Source organism: Hyaena hyaena, unplaced genomic scaffold, assembly GCF_003009895.1.
Source record: "Hyaena hyaena isolate Hyena2069 unplaced genomic scaffold, ASM300989v1 scaffold_55, whole genome shotgun sequence".
NCBI classification, from domain to species: Eukaryota; Metazoa; Chordata; class Mammalia; order Carnivora; family Hyaenidae; genus Hyaena; species Hyaena hyaena.
In genome coordinates, this window is record NW_024080687.1 from 1,593,951 (window position 1) to 1,616,843 (window position 22,893).

At 42.0% G+C, this 22,893-nt stretch overlaps 1 protein-coding gene across 5 annotated transcripts; it reads right to left on the reverse strand.

Moving 5' to 3' along the window:
* Positions 1-1,661: 1,661 nt before the first annotated feature.
* Positions 1,662-21,973, reverse strand: ENPP4 (ectonucleotide pyrophosphatase/phosphodiesterase 4). 5 transcript variants are annotated; one of them, XM_039231118.1, is made up of 5 exons: positions 21,800-21,973; positions 18,668-18,776; positions 6,833-7,691; positions 6,028-6,198; positions 1,662-3,927 (listed from the first exon to the last, which is right to left on the reverse strand). In XM_039231118.1, exons 3-5 carry the CDS (start codon positions 7,656-7,658, stop codon positions 3,563-3,565), a joined length of 1,362 nt encoding a protein of 453 aa, XP_039087049.1. In that variant the 5' UTR covers positions 7,659-7,691; positions 18,668-18,776; positions 21,800-21,973; the 3' UTR covers positions 1,662-3,562. The 5 variants fall into 5 exon arrangements, with proteins under 5 accessions (XP_039087049.1, XP_039087051.1, XP_039087048.1 ...); XM_039231120.1 differs by lacking the exons at positions 18,668-18,776; positions 21,800-21,973 and adding exons at positions 10,041-10,226; positions 17,125-17,346 and having other exon boundaries at positions 6,833-7,194; XM_039231117.1 differs by lacking the exons at positions 18,668-18,776; positions 21,800-21,973 and adding exons at positions 10,041-10,226; positions 17,125-17,346.
* Positions 21,974-22,893: the final 920 nt, after the last annotated feature.

Consider the following 22,893-nt stretch of genomic DNA (forward strand, 5'->3'; position numbering starts at 1 on the left):
TCACACTTCCTCTCTCTCAAAATAAATAAACATTTTAAAAAATAAAAATTTGGTCAAATGTTTATATACTTAATCCTGGCTTTAAAAAAATCTGTAATGAATGCCCGTGTGGATTTTTGCAGTATTACTGTGGGTCAGGTCAATATCTACCACAGTATGTGTGTTTTGTAGGGTGACAAATTAAAAACTCAGTAACAGTGCACTCTCTATTTAATAATTACAGTAAAAACGTTTTTATTCACAAAGAAGTTTTTAATCATAAGCAAAGTCATTAACAATGAATCCAAACAATATAGTCAAAATATATTTTACTTCAACTTAAGGCACCACATAAAGATTTCTTTAAAGCATACTCATGTCATTTTATTTACACACTATTTTAAGAAGTGACTGTGAAATACACACTTCCCATCTCATCTTTGTCCTTCATTTGTAACTTTATGTATTCACAATGAAGTAAAACCTCCAAATAAAAGGAATTAAGTGCCATCATCCTTAAATCTTACCAGATATGGGCAAGAGGGGGAAACACCCAACAACAAGGCAAAGGCATTTTTAATTCTTTAATATTCCGATAATTTATCTTTCAGTTCTTATATCAAGCTTGATGAAACAATAGCACAGAGCCTACAGTACAGAGCACTGAAATCATTTCTATTAGAATTCTGTTCATGTTTACCGGAAGAACCTGCACCTTAGTAACAGCAGCAGAACCGCCCTCGTAAGTACTGACTCTGGGAGGCAGCTACGCTCATCTCTCTACTAGCAACGCGTAAATGTCCTTACTCCGAATTCGCTCACGGAATTAACAAAAACCACGTCATAAACAGTATTCCTATTACCTTTGAGGATTGTTGTCCTTAACAGTTAAATGTTTCCTGGAGCCAAATGCTTTCTATCACCCAGAAACCACGTCAGGATATGAGTCCGTGATTTAACAAAATACACACCAGAACCTTAGTGTAAAAGGCTAGCTCTGCTAAAAGAATTTCTCAATGCACGAGAGGAGTCATTGGCTTGAACAATGAGAATTTTTTTTTTTAATATTTTTATTTATTTCTAGGAGAGAGAGAGACAGCGTGAGCAGCGGAGGGTCAGAGAGAGAGGGAGTCACAGACTGAAGCAGGCTCCAGGCTCTGAGCTGGCAGTCAGCACAGAGCCCGATGCGGGGCTCGAACCCACCAACCGCGAGATCATGACCTAAGCGAAAGTCGGACGCTTAACCGACTAAGCCACCCAGGCGCCCCGAACAATGAGAATTTTTTAAAGATACAAATGAATTAACACAAAGTTCAATGTAATATATAAACATCTCTTTGATTAAATACTGTTTTGTCCCATCAGCATATGTACATTAAAAATTTTACAATGTTGATTAATATTTTGAGAATGGAATGAAAGACAAGACAGATAATGTAAATGTCTTATTCAAGAGGTTAGGACACTGACGGGACATTCCTGCCTCTTCCATCCTATATGAAATCCACTCACAGGCTGGATGCTGGGTATAGATTTCCGAAACTCATAACCACCAGTCAAATGAAGGCAATCACTAAAACTCATGGCATTGCAGGGACCAAGCTCTACTGAGCTCGTATATAATATTTTACTATTTTAGATACTTCAAAACGTGTCCACTGTTTTAAATGTGACTGTTCTCATCTGTTTTGTTTTTTTTCTTTTAATGGAAATTGAAATAGAAATTTTTATTTTGTTCAGAAAAAATACTATTACCTTTTAGGATAACTTTTATGTGAGGAAAAAAATCAAAAAAAATCTGCCAGAAAGCAAAATTAGTCCTATTGGTTTTATTTCATGTATTTATGATGCTGTTTTTAATACAGTCAACTTCGGACCTATAGCATGGACTATTTGTGCAGGCTACAAATGCTTCTCAGGCACCTCCCCAAACAATAGGTGTCAAATGCTAGGATCACAAAATTAGCAGTGACCAAACTGGGTGAATTACATGTTTGATGACTGGCAGCACTGTTCTTTACCATCCTAAAAGATCAACACTTAACTGGGCTGCATATTTACTGTGGATAATTTATTTTTATCTGAAAGGCAGTGATCTAGTTTCTTTCATATTGTCAGAACTTTGAAGATCACACTGCTAATGGCTTGCCTCGGGTCCCAATGGATGGTTCTCAAATCCAGTTTTTCCTGTAACAGATACAATCTAGTTTACCACAACTCACTTTCTGCATATTAATTCTTATTAGAAAGTACCACCTGGCAAGGTAGGACAGCCGTTCTTCACAGCAGATGCTTGGCTCTGAACAGGTATGTTTGCAAAATTAGGAGCAGAGTGATTATTTCTACGAACCAAACACTGAAGAAAATCAGAGGCAGCACTCAGGCTACAGAAGGTTAACAGAGCTTAAGAGTTTCTTCTGCCACTTTTAACATCTGAATAGTGGAAAAGATCAAAAGATACCAAATTCCGTGAGGCATAATGTCCCAAAGGTAGATATCAAAATCTCTCTTTCTCATTCTGACCCAACTGAAACCAGATTTGTATTCAGATCACAAATTTTGCTGCAAGACTTGGATACCTCTGGTTAAGATAACATGAGAAAGTAAAAAATGGCAACAAAAACTGATGAGCTTTTTTCAGTTAGGATTTTAGCTTGTGAGTCAGAAGAAAGTAAACAAATAGGAAGTGCAAATATACCCTTCTCCTGAGAGCCATGTTCTGGGGAAGTGAGCCTACCTCTGACACTTTCTCTAAGTCCCAGGGAGTCTGCATACTCATCACACAAACACACTTGCACAGAGACACATACACGCACACAAATGAATAGCTTACATAAAGGCATTAAGCACAAATAGAGGAAAGCAATTCTATTTTCTTAATTTCTTATTAGCAACAATCTTCAAAAGATATCTTTTGAGGCTCCAACAGTTTACAGGTCTTAACAAAGACACAATGGTGAAGACTTGGGTTTTGTATCACATGGTCTTTGTTTTGTGTTCTAGAGTAGCTTTTCTTAAAAAGCGTTTCTTCATATGCTAGATCTGTCCTGCCTGCTTAACCAGTTTTGTTAACCATCACAGAGGTTTTCCTATGTCACAGGTTTACATAGGATACAAATTCTATTAAAGTTAATAAATATAAAAATATAGAAAACTTTTCCTTCCTGATACATAAAATCCACTAATTGCAAAAAGATTTCTGTTGTTTCAGTTACAAGTATAAAAATTTATTAGAAAAGCATGCCTACTAAATTTGGGTATGTTTTTGTTCAAAACTATGTCAAATCTTCATTGCAAAAAAAAAAAAAAGGCAGAGGCAATATTTTTCTTAAAAAAAGGTTTCTAGTTAGAGAAAGAGGTGGTGTTGACTAACCATTTACTAGCAACTTTTACTATGGTCAGGGTTTTTTGTATTATCTGATGCACCAAAACAAAACACAAGGAAAAACAGAATAACTCTAGCATGCTTGGTCTAAGTTCTCTGTCTTTCAGAGGAGATTTTTCATAGTTATAACACCATCCCTTGAATGTATCCTTGGTTTCGTGACTAATCAAAGATACTCTGTAGAAACTCCAGCACATGCTACTCAATTAGGGGGTCATCATCATCTTCTTGCAGCTGAAGTCGGGAAAATGGACGGGGTACAGACAGTCTATTCTGCATGAATATTATGAGGCACGTTAGCGTGGTTAAGACTAAGAGCGCCCCGATAACAATTCCAATGGCTTCCGGGAGATTAATGCACCACTGGTCAACTAACAAACACTTAGTATGACTGAAAGTTCCATTGTTGGGACGTGGGTTTAATCCCAGGATGTGGCACATCATTGGATAAATATCCACACTGTTAATTGTGTTGTGTTTGTAGCCTTTGTGAAATGCAGGACCGTGGGCAGCTAGAAACGGATGCATACTGGACAAAGAATTATCATAACCATGGTCACCTACTGAAAAAAGAACAAAAATTATGTTAGCACTTAACAGAAAGAATGATCTTTCTATTACAAAATAACTTGCTTCTAATGTAAATATACTGATTCTTGCCAGTGTAATTCCCATCCTTTGAAATTCTGAATAATGGGACCCGATGGGGGCTAGAAATAAAATTTTCTATTTTTTTCAACTCAGCCATGTCCCCTCATTTCATACATACACCCCTTTTTCCAACTGGTCATGACCTGAGACTTTAAAACTGTTTCTTGACCTGAGGTATCTGTCTTTCAGTTCTGGCCCCACTTATTTCAACTGTCAATTTCCAGCACTGTTTGCATGCAAAGAGCATTAGTGATTATAAAAGAAAAAGAGTGGGTGGGCTGAGGGTCCAAATAACCGGAGAGAGCAAAAGTGAGTACATCCAGGAAATGGGGAAGAAATGAATCGGCAGCCTTACCTATGTCAGTTCTTCCTGTGCTAAGAAACAGGATTATATAATATACACCTGACTTACTGACAGCTAATGAACACTTTAACATCTGCATGGCCACGTAATTGAGAATATTACAGAAGGGATTCTTGTACTGACTGTGAAGTCTAACCAGATCACCAACCTGTAACTCCAAATCTAACATGATATGACAGTCCCTAATATGACCCCAATACTGGAATCTCAGTTTTGGGCTTTATTTTGGCAAATATTCCCTTTTAACATACTAAGCTCCTGCTTTCATATGAAGTGCAAATGACCAAGTGGAAGGTGTATCAGTTTTTGTTACATTACCCTTTAATTTTATGTTTGAAATATTTCATAATAAGAATAATGCATGTGATCAATATAATAAAAACAATAAAACTCTATATATAGATATTACGATTTCAAGAGTATAAAAATGTACATGTATATGCAATAGCAAAAAGGTATAGAAGGGGGAAATTCCCACAATTAACATCTGCCCATACCTTTGTATGGAGGGATAATGGATATTTTTTTCCCCTCTTTTCTAAACTTTTCTGTATTTTCTCAGTTTTCAATAGTGAGTATATAAGTATAAAGAACATATAAATTCCAATAACCATTAGTCTTATCCTTGTCTGAAGCTTCTGATGTGCTATAGATCAGGGGTCTGCACGTGACAGCCCCTGGCCAAATTTAGTCTTCTGTTTTTGTGAACAAAATTTCACTGCATTGAATGCTGAGAAACTGACGACTGATGGATGTGGGGAGGAGAGGGGAGATGGGCATGGAGGAGGGCACTTGTGGGGATGAGCACTGGGTGTTATGTGGAAACCAATTTGATAATAAACTATTTGTAAAAAAAAATTTCACTGCAAACCCTCCCCCCCCACCCCATGTCAGTTTATGTAATATCTACAGCTACTTTCCTGTTAACAAAGGCAGAACTGAGTAGCTGACATGGAGGCCAGTTGGCCTATACAACCAAATATTTACTCTCTGGTCTTTTACAGAAGTTTTCTGACTCCTGCTACAGACTATGAAACCAATTTTTTTAAAAAGCATTGAAATTGAACTTAACATATGGATAAATAAGCTTTGGTTCAGGAGAGACCTGTAACTATTCCCCTATTATTTCCTTAGCTTTAGGAGAGATTTTGACACACCTGTTTTGGGTACTTGGTAGGTTTTTGCTTGTTTACCTTCTGGATCTTTCCCAGCGTGCCAAAGAGCAATAGCACTCAAGGAAGTGATTTCATCATTGGGGAAAGACTTCAGGTTACTGGGACGATGTTTATTAATGCACTCAAAAAATAAAAAGGCATCTGAACGGTCGAATCTCCCCCCTTTTACCACTTCTTTACTTCTCTCCCATTTTATACAAATCAAGAAAGCCAACCTGGAATGTCGCTGAAAGTAACCGCAGCGTGGGTAAGAGAGTATGCCTACACCTTTGCCCTTAAGGTCACCCACCTCTTCTCTAAAGGTGAAATATGGTTTTAAATTGCTGTTGGATGAAAACCTATGAATTATCCAGTCAAAAAGTGAACTGATTACACAGTGTTGACATCTCTAAATCAAAGCACCCTGTTAACAGAAGTATGTCCCAATGAGTGATCTATTCCCAAGATACAACAGAAATATCCTAAATACTTACATTTCAGTAATGATTTATTTAACACAATTGTCCAGCCTTCATCAGCAACCAAAATAATAGGCTGAATTCGATTATTATGTTGGTAATGAAATCTGGCAGGAATGTCTTCTTTGAGGTAAACATTCATGTGAGGGTTGCAGGCTTTCAGTTTGTTATAAACCTCTGTTGTATCTGGAAGAAAAAGGAAGCAGTAAAGGAAAACAAATCACAATTGACTGCTAAGGAAAGAAAAGATTTCAAACTAAAATAACTAGAAATAAATTCTGAACAATGCCATCTATTAAATCACTTTTAATTCTTAAAAAATCAGAGCAATAACAATTATGTGACATTGTTGGGGACACACACACACACACACCTCTGTGTTTCCAAGCATTCACATATCTCTTTTTTCATTTTGTGACTCTCTCTGGTAGACTTGTATACAAGAGGGGACAATATTCATATATAGCTTCCTAAGAAAACATAAACTAATTACATATTATTACTAATTCTAAGATCAGTGGATAAACAGTGTATCTCATACAAACATCCAAGACGTTTTTTAAGGACATAAATGTCTTTTTCCATTAGCGTGAATAATTAAGAAATAAATCAAAAAGCAGAGAAATAATCTCTTTGAATGTGAACCCTAAGCTAACTGCTTAAAGACTTGTACATTAAGGGGACAAACACAGAATCTCACCCTGAGCAAGTTTAAGAATTATGATACTACACTACAAAAAGCCAGAGCTTCATTCTTTCACACACCCTCCTAGTTCAATTGCCCCCTTCCCAAATATCCCTCAGCTGAAAGTTTACTTACTTATTTTAGGAAGGATAGCAGCAACTGGAGTCAAATCTACAAGAGCGTAGCTTGAATTATCAATGCAGAGGTCCAAGTTTATCAGTCTCTCCTTAGAGCACTGGGTCATCCCATGATCACTTGTAATAATCACATTAAGACTTTCCCACAATCCTAGCACCTTGAGTTTGTGGACAAGCTCACCAATAAGGTCATCTATGTCTTTCAACACTCTGTACATGTTTTCTTTATCTTCGGGCCCATATTTGTGGCCACTTGCATCTGGTTCTTCCCAGTAGAGTGTTGCAAAGGTGACTGGTGGATTCGAATTGATGAGCCAAGTGGTAATATTATTTAGTCTCTCCTCAAATGACACTGAAGAGCTGTAATTCATAAAATAGGAGGGTGTGGTATTGTGAATGGGCACATCAGTACCAGGCCACATAGCAGCAGCACTTGATCTGTTTTCCTGAAGCTGATTGGTCACCCAAATAGGTACTGCCTCGTTCCACCAAAAAGGATCCTTGTCATCAAAGTCAGAAAAGTGTTTCTTTGTGATTACATCATACATGGAATTAGCCACAATGCCATGGCTTTCTTCATACAAGCCTGTCACAATACTGTAGTGGTTTGGAAATGTTTTTGTGATAAAAACATTCTTAACATGTTCCACCAGGACTCCTTCTTTGATAAAATTCTGGAGATGAGGAAATTCATAGTTCTGTAGATAGTCAGCTCTGAAACCATCAAAGGATACCAGTAGTAACCTGGGTGGCAAACTATGGGAAGAGTTACTGCTACAAACAGTTATAAGTCCAGAAAATAAAAGTATTACTAATAACTTCATAATGAATGTGTTGAAGGAGAGCAATCAGGGTTCCTAAAATATAAAAACACAGTTCATAAGTGGAAGTGCTGTTTTGATTTGGATTATGTTTCAGCAGTTTAGCCATCAGGAGAAGAGAATCAACATTTATAAACTGTTTACATACCAGTTTTATACCTACTTAAAATTAAATAACACCACTTACTCAAGGATAATTGAATAAAGCTAAAACTGGGGGAGGGGGATGGGCGGGGAACTGGCTTTACTTGTCCATTTTCCTATTTATGTATGTCCCGCTCCAGCCCTCATGCTCTGAAAGGGATATGGACCGCTCTTACATCCCACACAGATACTCGGGTTTGGTGGCCTCGCTTGTCTGTAGTAGCAGAAATTATCTTAAAGACTTAATAAGAACAGGGGTGCCTGGTTGGCTCACTCGGTGAACATGCAACTCTTGATCTCGGGGTATAAGTTCAAGTCCCATGTGGGGTATAGAGATTACTTTAAAAAGACTTAATAAAAAAGAACAGACGAAGAAAGAAAAATGATCCTTTTGCACAAAACAGAAATAATACCAAGCCTTCGGGGGCTCCAGAGAAGGAGATTATTTTTCCAGTTTAATGATGGGTACTCTATGTTCCTTTTATTTTTTTAATGTTTATTTATTTACTTTGAGAGAGAGAGAGAGCACACATGTGTGAACGCAGGAAAGGGGCAGAAAGAGAGAGGGAGAGAGAATCCCAAGCAGGCTCCATGCTATCAGCACAGAACCTGAAGTGGGGCTTGATGTCAAGACCCTGAGATCATTACCCGAGCCAATATCGAGAGTCAGACGCTCAACTGACTGAGCCACCCAGGCATCCACCCCCCAAGTTCCTTTTAACCCACAGAAATAGGTGGTGGAAATGCTACCATACTGGCTCAGCACCAGTTTCTTTTGAAAATACCAGCAGGAAAAGAAGGATAAGAAGTAAATATTACTTGAGAAAAAGATCCATTCCTAGTATTTACATGAGGCTGACAGACAGACGATGCCTATAGGGACTTGGATGCCACGCTAACTTCTGAAGAAATCCAACAGCTGCTGAAATAACTTTCATCACCATAGCCCTTAAACTTCCTTTTTGCTATCAAGAACATAATTATTCTCCCTAGTACCCCAGGCTCAGAGCTCTCCTGATTTTTCATTATTTTTTTTCCAACAATCCACTGATTATAAAAACAGCTTTCCCATAATAAATCTCCCTGTCTTCAGTCTCTATCATCTTTGATCCTTAAGAAAACAGGGTAGGGGCGCCTGGGTGACTCAGTCGGTTAAGCATCCGACTTTGGCTCAGGTCATGATCTCACAGTTCGTGGGTTTGAGCCCCGCATTCGGCTCTGTGCTGACAGCTCAGGGCCGGTAGCCTGTTTCAGATTCTGTGTCTCCCTCTATCTGACCCTTCCCTGCTCACGCTCTCTCTCTCTCTCTCTCTCTCAGAAATAAATAAAACATTTTAAAAATAAATTAAAAAAGAAGACAGGGTAGGTGAATCAAGTAGGATGGTTCACTTTAGATGGAGGGGATATCTTTTTCATTGTAACAGGAGAGAGAGGGATCAAAGGCTATTAAGTTAGCTAACGGGTGTGAGGGCTGGGGTTGAAGGGAGCTACATTCTCTGTGTTCCAAGAGGCAGGGGCGATTCCTGAGAGGGAGCAGTTTGGTGAAAGGTTCGAAGGTTTGGGAGACCCAGAGAAAGTCTCAAATGGCCAATGTGGAGAAGGGGAGAGAGTTCAGGGAAACAGTAAGGACTGGTGGTCAGTTGACCGTGGGTGTCATGAGCTGTTAGAGACACTGTTGGTCGGTTTTCTCCAGCCCTTCGGCGGCCCTGCCACAGGCCTGAGCAAACAGGCAGCTGGTCCTGCCTGCGCGGTGAGATTCTGCCAGAAACTGAAGTGTAATGAAGGCCGCTGACTATCCTAAGGAGTGGCTAAAGTCTGACCTGCGGCACTTGAGGTGAAGCTGATATACACGTATGAGGTGGAGAGGCTCCTGGACTAGAGGTTCTTTTTTTTTTTTAGTTTATTTATCTTGAGAGAGAGAGAGAGCATGTGCACATGAGTAGGAGAGGAGCAGAGAGAGGCGGGGACAGAGGATCGGAAGCAGGCTCTGTTGTGTAACAGAGAGCCCTATTCCAGGCTCGAACCTACCAACTGGGAGATCATGACCTGAGCTGAAGTTGGTACTTAACCGACTAGCCCCCCAGGTGCCCCTGGACTGGAAGTTTTGATGGCAGCTGCAAGGCTGTGAGGCTGTGGTCAGAGTGAGGTGAGCAAATTCATTATTTCAGAGTAAGAAGACCCAAGGGATGGCCGCGGGGATATGAAGCTAGAGGTCCCAGGCATAAGCAGCAGTGAGCTCACATGATGATTAAGTTCATGCATGAGCCATCGGTTGTGTGTTGTTCTTTCTCCCAAATAAACCGCGATTACTTGAAGACAGAGACTTTCTTTCCTTCAAACACACCGGGTAGATGATCTTTTTACATGCAGTCATTCAAACGTTTGTTGACTGAAGCTGTCACCCTCTCGGAACCAGGGACTTAACGACTGCAAAGACCAAAAAGGCACAGAATCTCATTAATGAGGCTCTCTGGGTCTGAAACACCTACCACTTTAACTGGAGTGGGGCTGCCTTCTGGGTGCTGGTGCACACACCATCTGTCGCCGATGCCGTCCACGAGACCAAAAGCAGTACACCATGACAAAATCAAGCCACTGCTCCGAAGACCAGAGTTAAGAGACACTCTGCACAGACACAGCCCTGGCCGCAGCTCAGCAGTACCAACTCTCAAGAAGCGAGACAGACACAGCATGTCTCTTCCCACTCGGTATTTGGTGCCCCTGACCGAGCATTCATGCGCAACTCATCCCCCCAACCCGGACCATCCGTACAAGTGCGGCCACACGACGACACTGTGCAGGCTGCTGCCCGGGACTCCAGCAATCTCAGAACTGGCCGGGGGGGTTGGGGGGGTGGCAGGTCTCCATGCAAGCTGGACTTAGCGGAGTCCCTGTTTTCTCTACAGTATGGCTACGTTCCCATGCACAGGTGTGTGTTTCCAGAAGAGTCAACGGACACAGCAAACAAGTGCCACAGTACCTTAAAGACACTCTTAAACACATGTTTTAGAAACAGGATTTACTGCCCTGGCTCTTTCCCCCAGTAACCAGTTTACATGTCCCAGCAATCCCACCGCACAGGCGGTTCTGGCAAGCCAGGTCTGGTACGTGCCAAACCCAATGCACTGTCCGCACCTCCACATCTTTTTCCGTTCCTCAGCTTCCCAGTCCTGTAAAAGGGCTTCCCCGTTGTCTCATACAGAGCTGCCCTGACAAAGCATGTGGCTCCAGCCTTGTCAGTTCTGTCTGCATAGCGTCTATGACAGCACAGGAGACCTAAACATCATGGAGGGAAGCTCGTTACAAGTGCAGCTGCCCAGCCCTCACACCTAGAAAATTCCGGCTCGGTCAGGCCCGGGGAAAAGCCAGGAGCCAGCACTCTGAGCAGCTTCCCGTCCTCTCCCATCTCTGCGGCGGCCCGGCCGTTCTTCTTAAAGCCGTTAGCACCTCCTGTCACTGACCTCCTAGCTTATTCACCTTCCCCTTTCTCCCCCAGTACCTGCTCCCAACCTCATCTTTCCTGGGTATGGCTCTGATCGGGATGCTCGCACAAAAAAAATGTTCCAAGCATTCCCGTGCAGATATAACACTCCAGCCCAGGGGTCAAGCCCCTGCAGGGCCCAGGCCCACCCCACACACGCATTACTATGAAACAGGTACAGAAATGATTGCCAACCTTACTTTCCTTTTACCACATTTCACCATCACAATCTGCCTGAAATGTACTACAAAGACGTGTAAAAGAGAACAGCCATTTATCTGAGGAGCTCTACGTGGCCTGTAACAGCTCTTCAGTAACGGTGCATGCTTCCAAACACCCTGAAGCTTCCTCCTGCACGTGAAGTCTTGCCCCACCACTCTTTTAGGTTATTTTTTTAAAAAGCCATTCAAGGGGCACCTGGGTGGCTCAGTTGGTTAAGCATCCAACTTCGGCTCAGGTCACGATCTCACGGTTCATGGGTTCAAGCCCCGCGTCACGCTCTGTGCTGACAGCTCAGAGCCTGGAGCCTGCTTCAGATTCTGTATCTCCCTCTCTCTCTCTGATCCTCCCCTGCTCCTGCTTCCTCTCTCTCAGAAATAAATAAAACATTAAAAAAATTAAAAAACCATTCAATACATATCTAATGTTACTAAGTATATGCCCACAAAAATTTACATATATACGTGCCACACATCAAGGGAAAAGGGCTTTACATTTTTCAGATCTATAATACTCACCATAGGAGCATAAATAATCAAAGTTATGAATCAGGCCAGCGTCCTGAAAGAACAAACAGAGGCGTGCTTTAACTCTGTCCTACAACGCCGAAACGTCTTTGTAATGCTGTGCTTTAGAGCCACACACTGTAAAGTCTTGTTTTCAACACTAAGCCCATCAAGGAGTTACTACAAACAGAAGATCATAGTATGCCTAAGCCTTTTTCGGCAGAGTTATCTATCTCTGAGAATAAATGGTGCTGGGACAGCTAGATACCCACATGCCAGAGAATAAATCCGGACCCCTCAGCTCATGCCATACACCAAAATTAGCTACAAATGGCTCAGGGACCAAAAGTAAGAGCTAAAACTATACAACTCTTAGAAGAAAATATAGGAGTAAATCTCCATGGCCTTGGGTTAGGCAAAGCCTTCTTCTTAGGTATAACACCAAAAGCAAAAGTGACCCCTCCCCCTAAAATAATAATAAATGAATAAATAAATTGGACTAAATTGAGATTAAAAACTTTTGTCCTTTAAAGGATACCATGAAAGAAGAGAAAAGACAAGATAACCTACAGAATAGAAGAAAATATTTGTAAATCATCTATCTGTTAAGTGATTTGGAACTAGAATATATATAAAAAAAAAACTATAACAACTTAAAAATACAAAGTCAAACAACCCAGTTAAAAAATGAGCAAAGGATCTGAAAAGACGTTTCTCTAAAGGTGAGCCCATAAGCACATGAAAAGATGGGGTTTTTTTGTTTATTATTTTTTAACTTTTTTAATGTTTAGTTATTTTTGAGAGAGAGAGAGACAGACAGACAGACAGAACACAAGTGGGAGAAAGGCAGAGAGAGGGAGACACAGAATCCGAAGTAGGATCCCGGCCCTGAGCTGTGAGCACAGAGCCTGACATGGGGCTCGAACTCAGGGACCATGAGATCATGACCTGAGCCAAGAAGTCAGACATTTACCGACTGAGCCACCCAGGTGCCCCAAGATGTTTAACATCATTAGTCACCAGGGAAATGAAATCAAAACCACAATGAAATGCCACTTCAGACCCACTTGGACTGATAGAATAAAAAAGATAATAACAAGTGTTCGTGAGGATGTAAAGAAATTAGAACTTTTATACAACGCTTGTGAGAATGGAAAATGGTAGAGCCACTTGGAAAACATTCTTGCAGTTTTTTAAAAGTTTAACAAGGATTACCCTATTACCCAGAAATTCTACTACTGCTGTATACCCAAGAGAAATGACAACATCTGTTCACACTGAAACTTATACACAGATGTTCAAAGCAACAACATTTGTAAGGGGCAAGAAGTGGAAACAACTCAAATGCCCAGTAAGTGATGGGATAAAGAAAATGTGGCATATCCATACAATGGAATATTATTTGACACTAATAGAGAGGAATGAAGTGCTATGTATGCTACCACTTGGAGAAACCCGGAAGCATTATGCTAAGTGAAAGAAGGCACTCACAAAAGATCTCAAAGGACTTTTTAGAGGAAATATCTAGAATAAGCAAATCGCTTAGAGATGGAAAGTTCATTAGCAGTGCCTGGGGCAAGGGGTTGGGGAGAAATGAGGAGTAAATTCCAATGGGCATAAGGTTCCTTTTTGGGGCAATGAAAAGCAGTCTAACCTTGACTGTAGTGATGGCTCTATGACTCCATAAAACTGTACACTTTATTTATTTATTTATTTTTTATTTATTTCAAGGAGGGAGAGAGAGAGACAGCGTGAGCAGGGGAGGGTCAGAGAGAGAGGGAGTCACAGACTGAAACAGGCTCCAGGCTCTGAGCTGGCAGTCAACACAGAGCCCGACGCGGGGCTCGAACCCACGAACCGCGAGATCATGACCTAAGCGAAAGTCGGACGCTTAACCGACTAAGCCACCCAGGCGCCCCAAAACTGTACACTTTAAATGAGTGAACTGGATAATGTGTGAATTACATTTCAATAAAACTATTATATTAACGACAACAACAACAAAAGAGGGAATGAAACTGTAATCTTAAAAGCATCTGAACTGTCCTGCCAGAAAACAGGAAACATCTTTGATGTCTCATTGTACCTCCAAAATTATGTGAAATTTGTACTCCATAATACAGACCTGCAGTGTTATTGTTTTTTTTTTTTTAATTTTAATGTTTATATTTGAGAGAGAGACAGAGAGTGATCAGGGGAGGGGCAGAGAGAAAGAGAGAGGGAGACACAGAATCCGAAGCAGGCTGCAGGCTCCGAGCTGTCAGCACAGAGCCGGACGCGGGGCTCGAACTCACAAACCATGAGATCATGACCTGAGCCAAAATCGGACACCCAACAGACTGAGCCACCCAGGTGCCCCAGACCTGCGGTATTTTAACATGAAAATGTTTGGGGCGCCTGGGTGGCTCAGTCGGTTGAGTGTCCGACTTCAGCTCAGATCATGATCTCACGGTTCATGGGTTCGAGCCCCGCTTCAAGCTCTGTGCTGACAGCTAGCTCAGAGCCTGAAGCCTGCTTCAGATTCTGCATCTCCCTCTCTCTCTGACTCTCCCCTGCTCACGCTGTCTCTATCTCTCTCTCAGAAATAAACATTAAAAAAATTTTTAAAAACATGAAAATGTTTTATACCACCTTCCAAATGCAAAACAACAGCAAAACGAAAACCTGTGTCGGACCCTCTATCTAAAAATATAAATCAAAATCTTTCTTCTCCAATTCTTGAATGAAAATGATGCTCAAGGTACACATGCTATTTATCCTGGGGCTCAGGACTGTGTTCACAGACTGTTTGGATCCTTGTCCCCAGGCTTAGAAGCAGGGAGTAGAAAGATTGTAGGTGCTGAAATCAAAAAGATCCCAGAGCTCGAGCTCACATTTAGTAGATGGGCAAGTGTAGGCAGACTTAACTTCTCTCAGATTTAGTTTCAGTGTTTGTGAAATGAGGATGCATTCAGTGTACAGGACAGGCTTTCAAATTTAGTTTCCCTTTATCCATCCCAGTTACAAAGCTGTTACGGTAGGAGAAAGTCTGTAGTATGAAGGGCAGAATTATTGTGCAACTGTAAAATAACTGGAAACAATTTAGTCAGACCCCTTCTTTTTCAATATAATGGAGCTGAAGTCCAGTGACTGGCCAAGCTCAGAAAGCAATTTAGTAGCTTTATTATGCACTTACTAATTCATGCCCTCAACCAGTTTACAAGTCTAGTAACAGCAAGTTGACAAAACTAGTAATAAACTCCAAACGATTACCAAAGCTTTTCATGCCACAGTATCTTTCATTAACAGCATCCATATCGACGCATACTGCATTCTGTTTCATTCTAACACAGGGTATCAATCTAATATCAACAAAATACCAGTGACAAGGTCTCAAGTAATTTTCAAGAACTCAAGATCACTAGGTGTTATATATTACTAAACTTTGAGGAAAATTCTGAAATTTTTCAAACCATAAAAATAGCAGAGAGAAGAAACAAAGCAGACTCAACTGCACTATACTCCCACTCCCAAGAGCAATCAGAAGTAGTAAGTAGCTGTCAGTTCAGGGGACAGACCACGCTCAATGTCATCTAGGGTGATTTTTTACCTGGGTGGAATGTATGTCAGGCAATTCCTACTGGCATTCTTAGCCCGTGGCAAGTTGGGAGTGGAGAGTGTAACAGTTACAAGAAACGGTGAAAGACTTTCATCACCATTAGCTTGTCATCTGCTCTGTAATATAACAGCCCTATTCTAAAGACTTTACAAATATGTATAATTAAGCTTTTATACAGCTTTAAAATAAAATAGCATTATTGTCTATGAACCGGGGGAACTTTGATGATTTCCTCTAGATTATTATTATTTTCTCAGTGTTCTAAAGAAAAAACACAAATACTCTCTAGAAGATTTTATCAGTCTTAAAAATTCTAGGATTCTAAGTTATTCTCCAATGTTCAAGCCCACACAAAATTTTCAGGTATCTTCAAAACAGTTACTTCTTGTGTTTCTTGTGTTCTCATCAAGATTTCTCCCAAATTATATTTTGTAGCTATACTAAAATACTTAAAATACCTCCTCCTTGGGGCACCTGGGTGGCTCAGTTGGTTAAGCATCTGACTTCGGCTCAGGTCATGATCTCAAGGTTTGTGGGTTCGTGCTCCACGTCGGGCTCTGTACTGACAGCTAGCTCTGAGCCTGGAGCCTATTTCAGATTCTGTGTCTCCCTCTTTCTCCGACCTTCCCCTGCTCACATTCTCTCTCTCTCTCTCTCAGAAATAAATAAAACATTTTTTTAAAAATGTACCAAAAAACCCACATCTCCTCCTTGCTTTCAAATGAGTTTAATTGCATCAAAAGAGCCTGGAACAACTTCAGGGGGGAGGGAAGGAAGAAAGGAAAGAAAACCATAATATCAAAACGGAACAGCTCACTTCCTATAACACTGGGCGGGTGTGCAGGCTTAGGTCCAGCAGATCACCTGGTGAGTATGCAAAAGCATTCTGGGGTCAGGGCTGGTGTAAACCTGAATCTGTCTCTCACTAGCTGTTCAATGTTGAACGTCTCTTCACTTCTCTGAGCCGGAATTTCCTCGTCTGCATATTGGGACGCTATTATCTCATAGGGTTGCTGTACCGAGAAAAGGAAGCATTGTTTCGAGAGTGCTTAACAGGGCGTCCAGCCTATAAAAAGCACGTAAATATTACCTTTGCTGCCTGGTTTTCTAGGAAATGAGTTCTTAAATTTGACTATACAATGACCATGAACTGTGATCTAATATTTAAACAGATGCAAACGCCCGCCCCGCCCCCCGCCTCCCCTCACTGTCAGCGCGGCCCACCTTCGCCGCGGTCAGCCCACTGCCCTCCCCGCCCTTGACACCACAGCCTCACCCCCCACCCCCAATGCCAAAGCACCTGCCAACTGCTCGTTCCGCCTCCCCCACGCCCTCTGCCTCGCCGCGCCCAGCTCTGTCCCTGCGCCTCCGGGTCCCTTCGGAGACGTCCCCGCCAGCTCCCCTGGGGCTGGGAGATGGGGGAGGGGGGGTTCCCATCACCTCTAGTGTCAAATCCCCTGGCGACTGAGGACGTGGTGGCATTTCCCTACGGAAGGCCGGGCGCGCTAGGCTCACACTCACCCGCTGCCTGCACGCGGAACTCAGCACTGGCGGAACCCGGCGCTCGTGGGTCCTCGGGGCCAAGGGAGACCCGAAGGGACACCCGAAGGGACACCCGCGAGACACTTCTTAAGGCGCCTGCGCAATGGCGACCGCTCCAGCCGCGGTTGTTAACAGCCCCAACCTCCCAGAGAACCGCTTTGCTGGGGCCGCTACCGACTGTGCGCAGCCGCCCGGCGCGCGACAGCGGAACCTGCTGCCAACCAGCTGGAACCCGACAGGCGGCGGGGGCTGAGACGTTTCCCCTGATTGGTTGCCGGAGCCGCGCTAAATGTAACTCCCTTTGCGATTGGTTAGAATAAGATTACCCCCCCCCCCCAACCGAAGAGTTCGGCTTCGGTGGGTTAGCATTGGACCTCGAAGAGGTTCATGCCTATCATCCACCACGCCCCTGTCATATCATCCTGGGGCTGCGTGGCCTTCAGGGGAGCTGAAACCCAGCGAGTCCAGGAAAGGGCCCTGGCTATTGCTAAGCCCAGTTCGCCCCTAGTTAATGTGCACCTGGTTGCTTCGGTGTCCGCAGGAAAAACGACTTTGGCTGCACCAGGGCCCAGCACAAGGCTAAAGCAGCTTCAGCCAGTTCCAATGAATTGGAATAAATACGATGTGATTGTACCCAAAGTACCCGTTTTACTGGAAGAGTGAGCGCCTTTGCACGCGACGTTGGGTACTGGGCAGTTTACAAGTTAGGTTACAAGAAACACAGAAACACAATTCTTGTGGCAGGGAGCCAGCTGTGAAATGCGCACCTCTTTCGACAGATACATATGGGACTGTGCTCCTGCCTTTAATTGGAAGCTTTGTCAAACCGAAGAACGCAACTTTAAACTTACTACCAGAAAGAGAGAATACCAACGAGAAGTAGATTTTTTTGTTAACACTTGGGTCACCCTGGTATTCTCAGTAAAGAGTGGGCAGTATCTTTTCTCTCTTTGTATTTGCAGTGCCAAATACAGAACCTGGAGTAGAAAAGGTACTCAACTCAACGTTTATTGAATTTAATGGAACTTTTGATTCATTTGGTTCATGCCTTCTCTCACTTTAAAATACAAGCTCCGAGGGTAGTGTCTTTCATATTCAATATTGTAGCTCCAGTGGGTGCTTTCAAACATCCCATTAAATGAATTAAGAATGTGAATCATATGTTAATATTTTCAGGCATTGAGGATTTCCTGGGTGTAAACCCAGTACCTGGACTAGTAACCTGCAATAGTGGACCTTAGAAACTCAGGTCTAAGTTTTGCACCATGAGTCTGAACTTTAGAGTATAGCCATTACCAAACCCCCAGAGTCTGCAAGTAGCTTCAAGAGATAATTTGGGGCCGGCTGGATTCTAGTGATTATCAGTTTGTACTTCCACAAGTTCATTTCTGTTGCAGACCTCAAGGCTGGCCTGTGCGTTGGTGTATCAGGCTTCTTAGATGCGTGGGTTGTCAGAACTGGCATAGCAGAGGCCATGTAATTCAGTCCCGAGAATCTGCCAGACCCGAATTTGAATACTCACTCTGCCACTCAGCAGCTCAGCAATCTTGGGCCAGGGTCTCAACCTATTTGCGCCTCCATTTCTTCCTCTGTAAAAGCAGTCCTCTTACAGCACCAAGCTCTTTGGGTTACTGTCAAATAAATGAGATAAAGCAAGTAAAGTACTCAGCACAGTACTGGCACGTGGTAAGTGTTAGCGATTATCATTACTATGAGCAAAAACACATTCCCCACCCTGAACAATGGTCAGTAAAAGTCTGAGTTCTGGGGAAATTTATGTAATGTCCAATGTAGTGGAAATAACTTTTCTGGCATTGGAGCACATGATTGTGCATATTCTGTTTGTTCTTTCACGAAGTGCATGACTGCTTAAAGACAAAATCGACTGCTACAAAGGTCAAATGTGTAGGAGAGACAGCAGCTGGATGGGCATTGGTGGGGGGTGGGGGGAGAAGAGCTCCCTTCATCCATGGCCACTGCCCACATGGCGGGGTCAGAACAGGGAGTCCTATGCAGTCTGGTTTCCTTCTTACAGACAACGTGCTTGAGAACAAGGGGGACAAAATGATTCATAAGGATCTTCTGGCACCAAGCTTCTATTAATCCTTCAAATATTTACTATTTCAACCACAACTGTAAACGTGTTTCAGATGGGCATAACTAATAAGGATATTTATAAACTCGTGAAACAAGAAGTCCAGAGGCAGGGTAGGCTTCGGGACTGGTTAAATAAGCAACTCAGCAATATCACCATGTGCTAGATTCTAACTCTCCACTGGGCTATTAACAGACTCAGCGTTCGGTTCCTCCAGGAATAAATACAACAGAAGCAACAGGAACCATATAATTCATTTTTCACCTCCACTGGGCAACAGGAGTGATTTCTAGGGTTTGTTTTCCCGTGTCTCAGAAGCCTCCAGCAACCATCTCCTTCAGTTATGTTAACTAGAATTATGTCATATGTCCAAATCTAAGCCAGCAAAGAATGTGGAATTACTAAAGTATCAATTCAGTCCAAACCTTGAGCTGAGATCTTTCCCAAACCAAACTTCTTTTCTCAAATGAGAGGGAGGTAGAATAAGTGCAGAAACTCCACCCAGGAGCACACTATAGATTTGTCGGAGGGATTTAATGATAATAAACCAAAACATAACACCATCATAAAGTTTTCATTTCCAAAGTGATTTTCAGATATATATATATATACATATATATATATAGTTTTATTTTGCTGGCAAAATAATAACATTCGTTTATAATACTCTTTCAGTTCAGCTCTTGAAAAAGGAATTTTTTTAAGTTTATTTATTTGTTTTGAGAGAGAGAAAGAGAGTGTGTTCCCAAGCATGTGGTCGGGGGAGGGGCAGAGAGAGATCCCAAGCAGGCTCAGTGCAGCTTAGAGACAGGGAAGGGGCTTGAACTCACTAAACTCAAGATGGCAACCCAACCAGAGATCAAGAGTCCGACGCTCAACCAAGTGAGCCGCTCAGGTGCCCTTGAAAAAGGAATTTTATATAAATCTTAAGATATGGAGAAAGTTTAAACCCGTTTTAGGTTAGAGATTGAAACGTGCCAGGAGCAATAAACTAAACTCATCATTTACAAACGAATGTTGAGCCTCAAAGAGAATTGACTTGGCTAAATTCACAAACACTAATTACAATTGGAGTCTTTGCCTCCACAGCCAATGTCAGGTTTGGGAACAGTCTGTTAGAGGCAGTTTCTCCCTTATTCTCCCCATTTGCTAGACTCAAGATTTAGCATTAGCATACAATACTTAAAAATTTTTAATCCTGTTTTCTAGATCAGAGACATAGCTCTTTATGCAGCTATTTCTTTTTAAACTCCTAACTGGGATGCATAATTCATTGCTGGCAGGAATGGGTCAGAAGTTAGAAGTCACAGAAAAAAAGTTTCACAGGAAAAGCCACACCCCGCCCAAAGGAAAACAATTCCTGTCCACTGCTCAGTCTGATTAAGCAACAAAACTGAAACTAGTGAATCGAATCTGAAATCACTTAGGAAGGTATTCTAAGTTTCACTTTTTAGTATATATTAGATGTTGATGTAAGCACAATGCCTGCTTTGTCTTTAATATAGGGAGTGGAAAGGACGGGGAGAGTCACAGTGCTTCAGTGATTTTGAAAGTTTGTGTCACTAAAACTCCACCCACCCCATTTTCTGAAAGGTGGCTTTTTTAATAACCTCAATCAAGTAAGATGGTAAATATTCTTAAATGCTCCTGTTAACAGTGAATCTGTATTATCCATCATGAACTATTCGATGTTTGACATTCTTCACTCTAAAGGCATTTTTTCAAAGTATTTAATAAAGTTGTACCACGATAAATTCTTTTGAGACTTGCCTAGGTAGAAAGAAACGACCTCAGTTTTTTAAAAGATACTCAAATAAGTAAAGTTCAGTCCCAGCCTTCAAGGCATCTCTCATCTAGAAGGGAGAACGGTGAAGACATCTCTCTGTTGCTTTTGCCTATATGACATTTATGTCCTCTTCTTCTGGCGGCTCCTCCAGGAAACCACTTTGTTTTCACAGTTGGTCTATGGGAGTCATTTGGGGCTGAGCACATCTCCCCTCTTTCCAGCACGGAGGCCTGGGGTGACCAACTATCCCCATTTGCCCAAAACTGAAGGTGTCTGGGGCTCCGGACTTTTAGTGCTGAAACCAGAAAAGTCCCAGGCAACTTGGGATGAGTTGGTCACTCTCACTCTGCCCCAAGCCTGGCCTATTAGAGCCAATCGCACTCCCTCGACTGCAGGACTTGGTTCAGTGATGGGGACCTGCCCTTGCCCCAAAGCAAAAAGACTCAGTCTTGAAACTTTTGTTGAAACTGTTGAGAGTCCGTCTTTCAGCAGCTGCTGCTAAATAGGTAGACTATAAGCCTGTTGCAGCTGCTGGTGACCTCTGTTGTCACCGTAAATGGAAAGTCAACCTGGGAATAAAGCCAAGGTAGAGAAAGCAGAGCCGAGAGATGGAGCCTGATACCAATAAACTTGAATCCAAGTTTACCTGCAGCTCCTTCGCTGGGCTTTTCCATTCACACGATTCAGTAAGTTCTCCCTTTGTTTAAGCTAACTTTAATTAGGTTTCTATCACTTATCTAAAAAGGGGATAAGAAAAGCAAATACTTGCTTACATTCCTGTTGAGCAAAGTAAATGCTGTCAGCGAAGCCCAAAAGAGGAAGAGGTTAAATCATGCAGAAGTTCCATTCAGCTGTAAGAGTCCAAAAATGGATGGAGGATGAGCTGGGATGTGATTGGTTCTCACGGACTAGATGGTGGAGTAGCTCCCTGTAGCTGCTTTAACAGATTACTACAAATGTTTTATCTTACAGTTGTGGCAGTCAGAAGTCTAGAATAGGTTGGCAGGGCTGTGATCCTTCTGGAAACTCTCAAGGAGACTCTTTTTCGTTGCCTTTTCCAGCTTCTCAAGGCCAAGTGCATTCCTTGACTCTTGGCCCCATTCTCTACCTTTAGAGGCAACAGTGTAGCCTTTTCTAATCTTTCTGATCTTTTGTCCTTTCTTTTCCTTATAAAGAACCTTCTGATTACCATTAATTTGGGCCCACCCAGGTAACCCAGGACCATGTCTTCCCATCTCAAGATCCTTATCTTATCACACCTGCAAGGTTCCTTTTACTAGGCAGGTAACAAAGTCACTTATTCAGGGGGTGAGGATGTTGACATCTTTGGGAAGTTGTTAACATCTGACTGAAGGAACAATATCCTCATAGGGATTAAGATTTAAAAAAGCATGTTAGTCCTTGAAAATAATTCCATTTTCCTGGAAAACAATTATATATATTTGGGGGAGTCATTGGGATGAGGTGGTATAGGTTGATTAAACCCATATTATTTGGGGGCACCTGGATGGCTTAGTCAGTTAAGCAGCTGACTTCGGCTCAGGTCATGATCTCGCGGTTCGTGAGTTCGAGCCTCGCATCAGGCTTCCCATTCTTAGCACAGAGCATGTTTCAAATCCTCTATCTCCCTCTCTCTCTGTCTCTCCCCTGCTTGCACATGGGCTGTCTCTCTCAAAAATAAAATATACATTTAAAAACTTAAAAAAGACCATATTATTTTTGTGCATAAAGAAAGAATAATATCTAATTTGGTAATCAGGTAGGAAGCACTGTCCTGCTTGTATTGTGGGAAGAGGAGTGAATATAACATTGTCCCTTCCCTCAAAAAGGTTTACATACAATAGAGTAGGAAAAACTTTCACATATA

Coding starts and splice junctions, on each gene's coding strand:
- ENPP4 (XM_039231118.1), bottom strand. CDS start 7,658: ATGAAGTTATTAGTAATACTTTTATTTTCTGGACTTATAACTGTTTGT. Junction 6,199..6,832: donor TGCTATCCTTCCTAAAATAA/GTAAGTAAACTT, acceptor TTTTTCTTCCAG/ATACAACAGAGGTTTATAAC. Junction 3,928..6,027: donor AAATAAATCATTACTGAAAT/GTAAGTATTTAG, acceptor TTCTTTTTTCAG/TAGGTGACCATGGTTATGAT.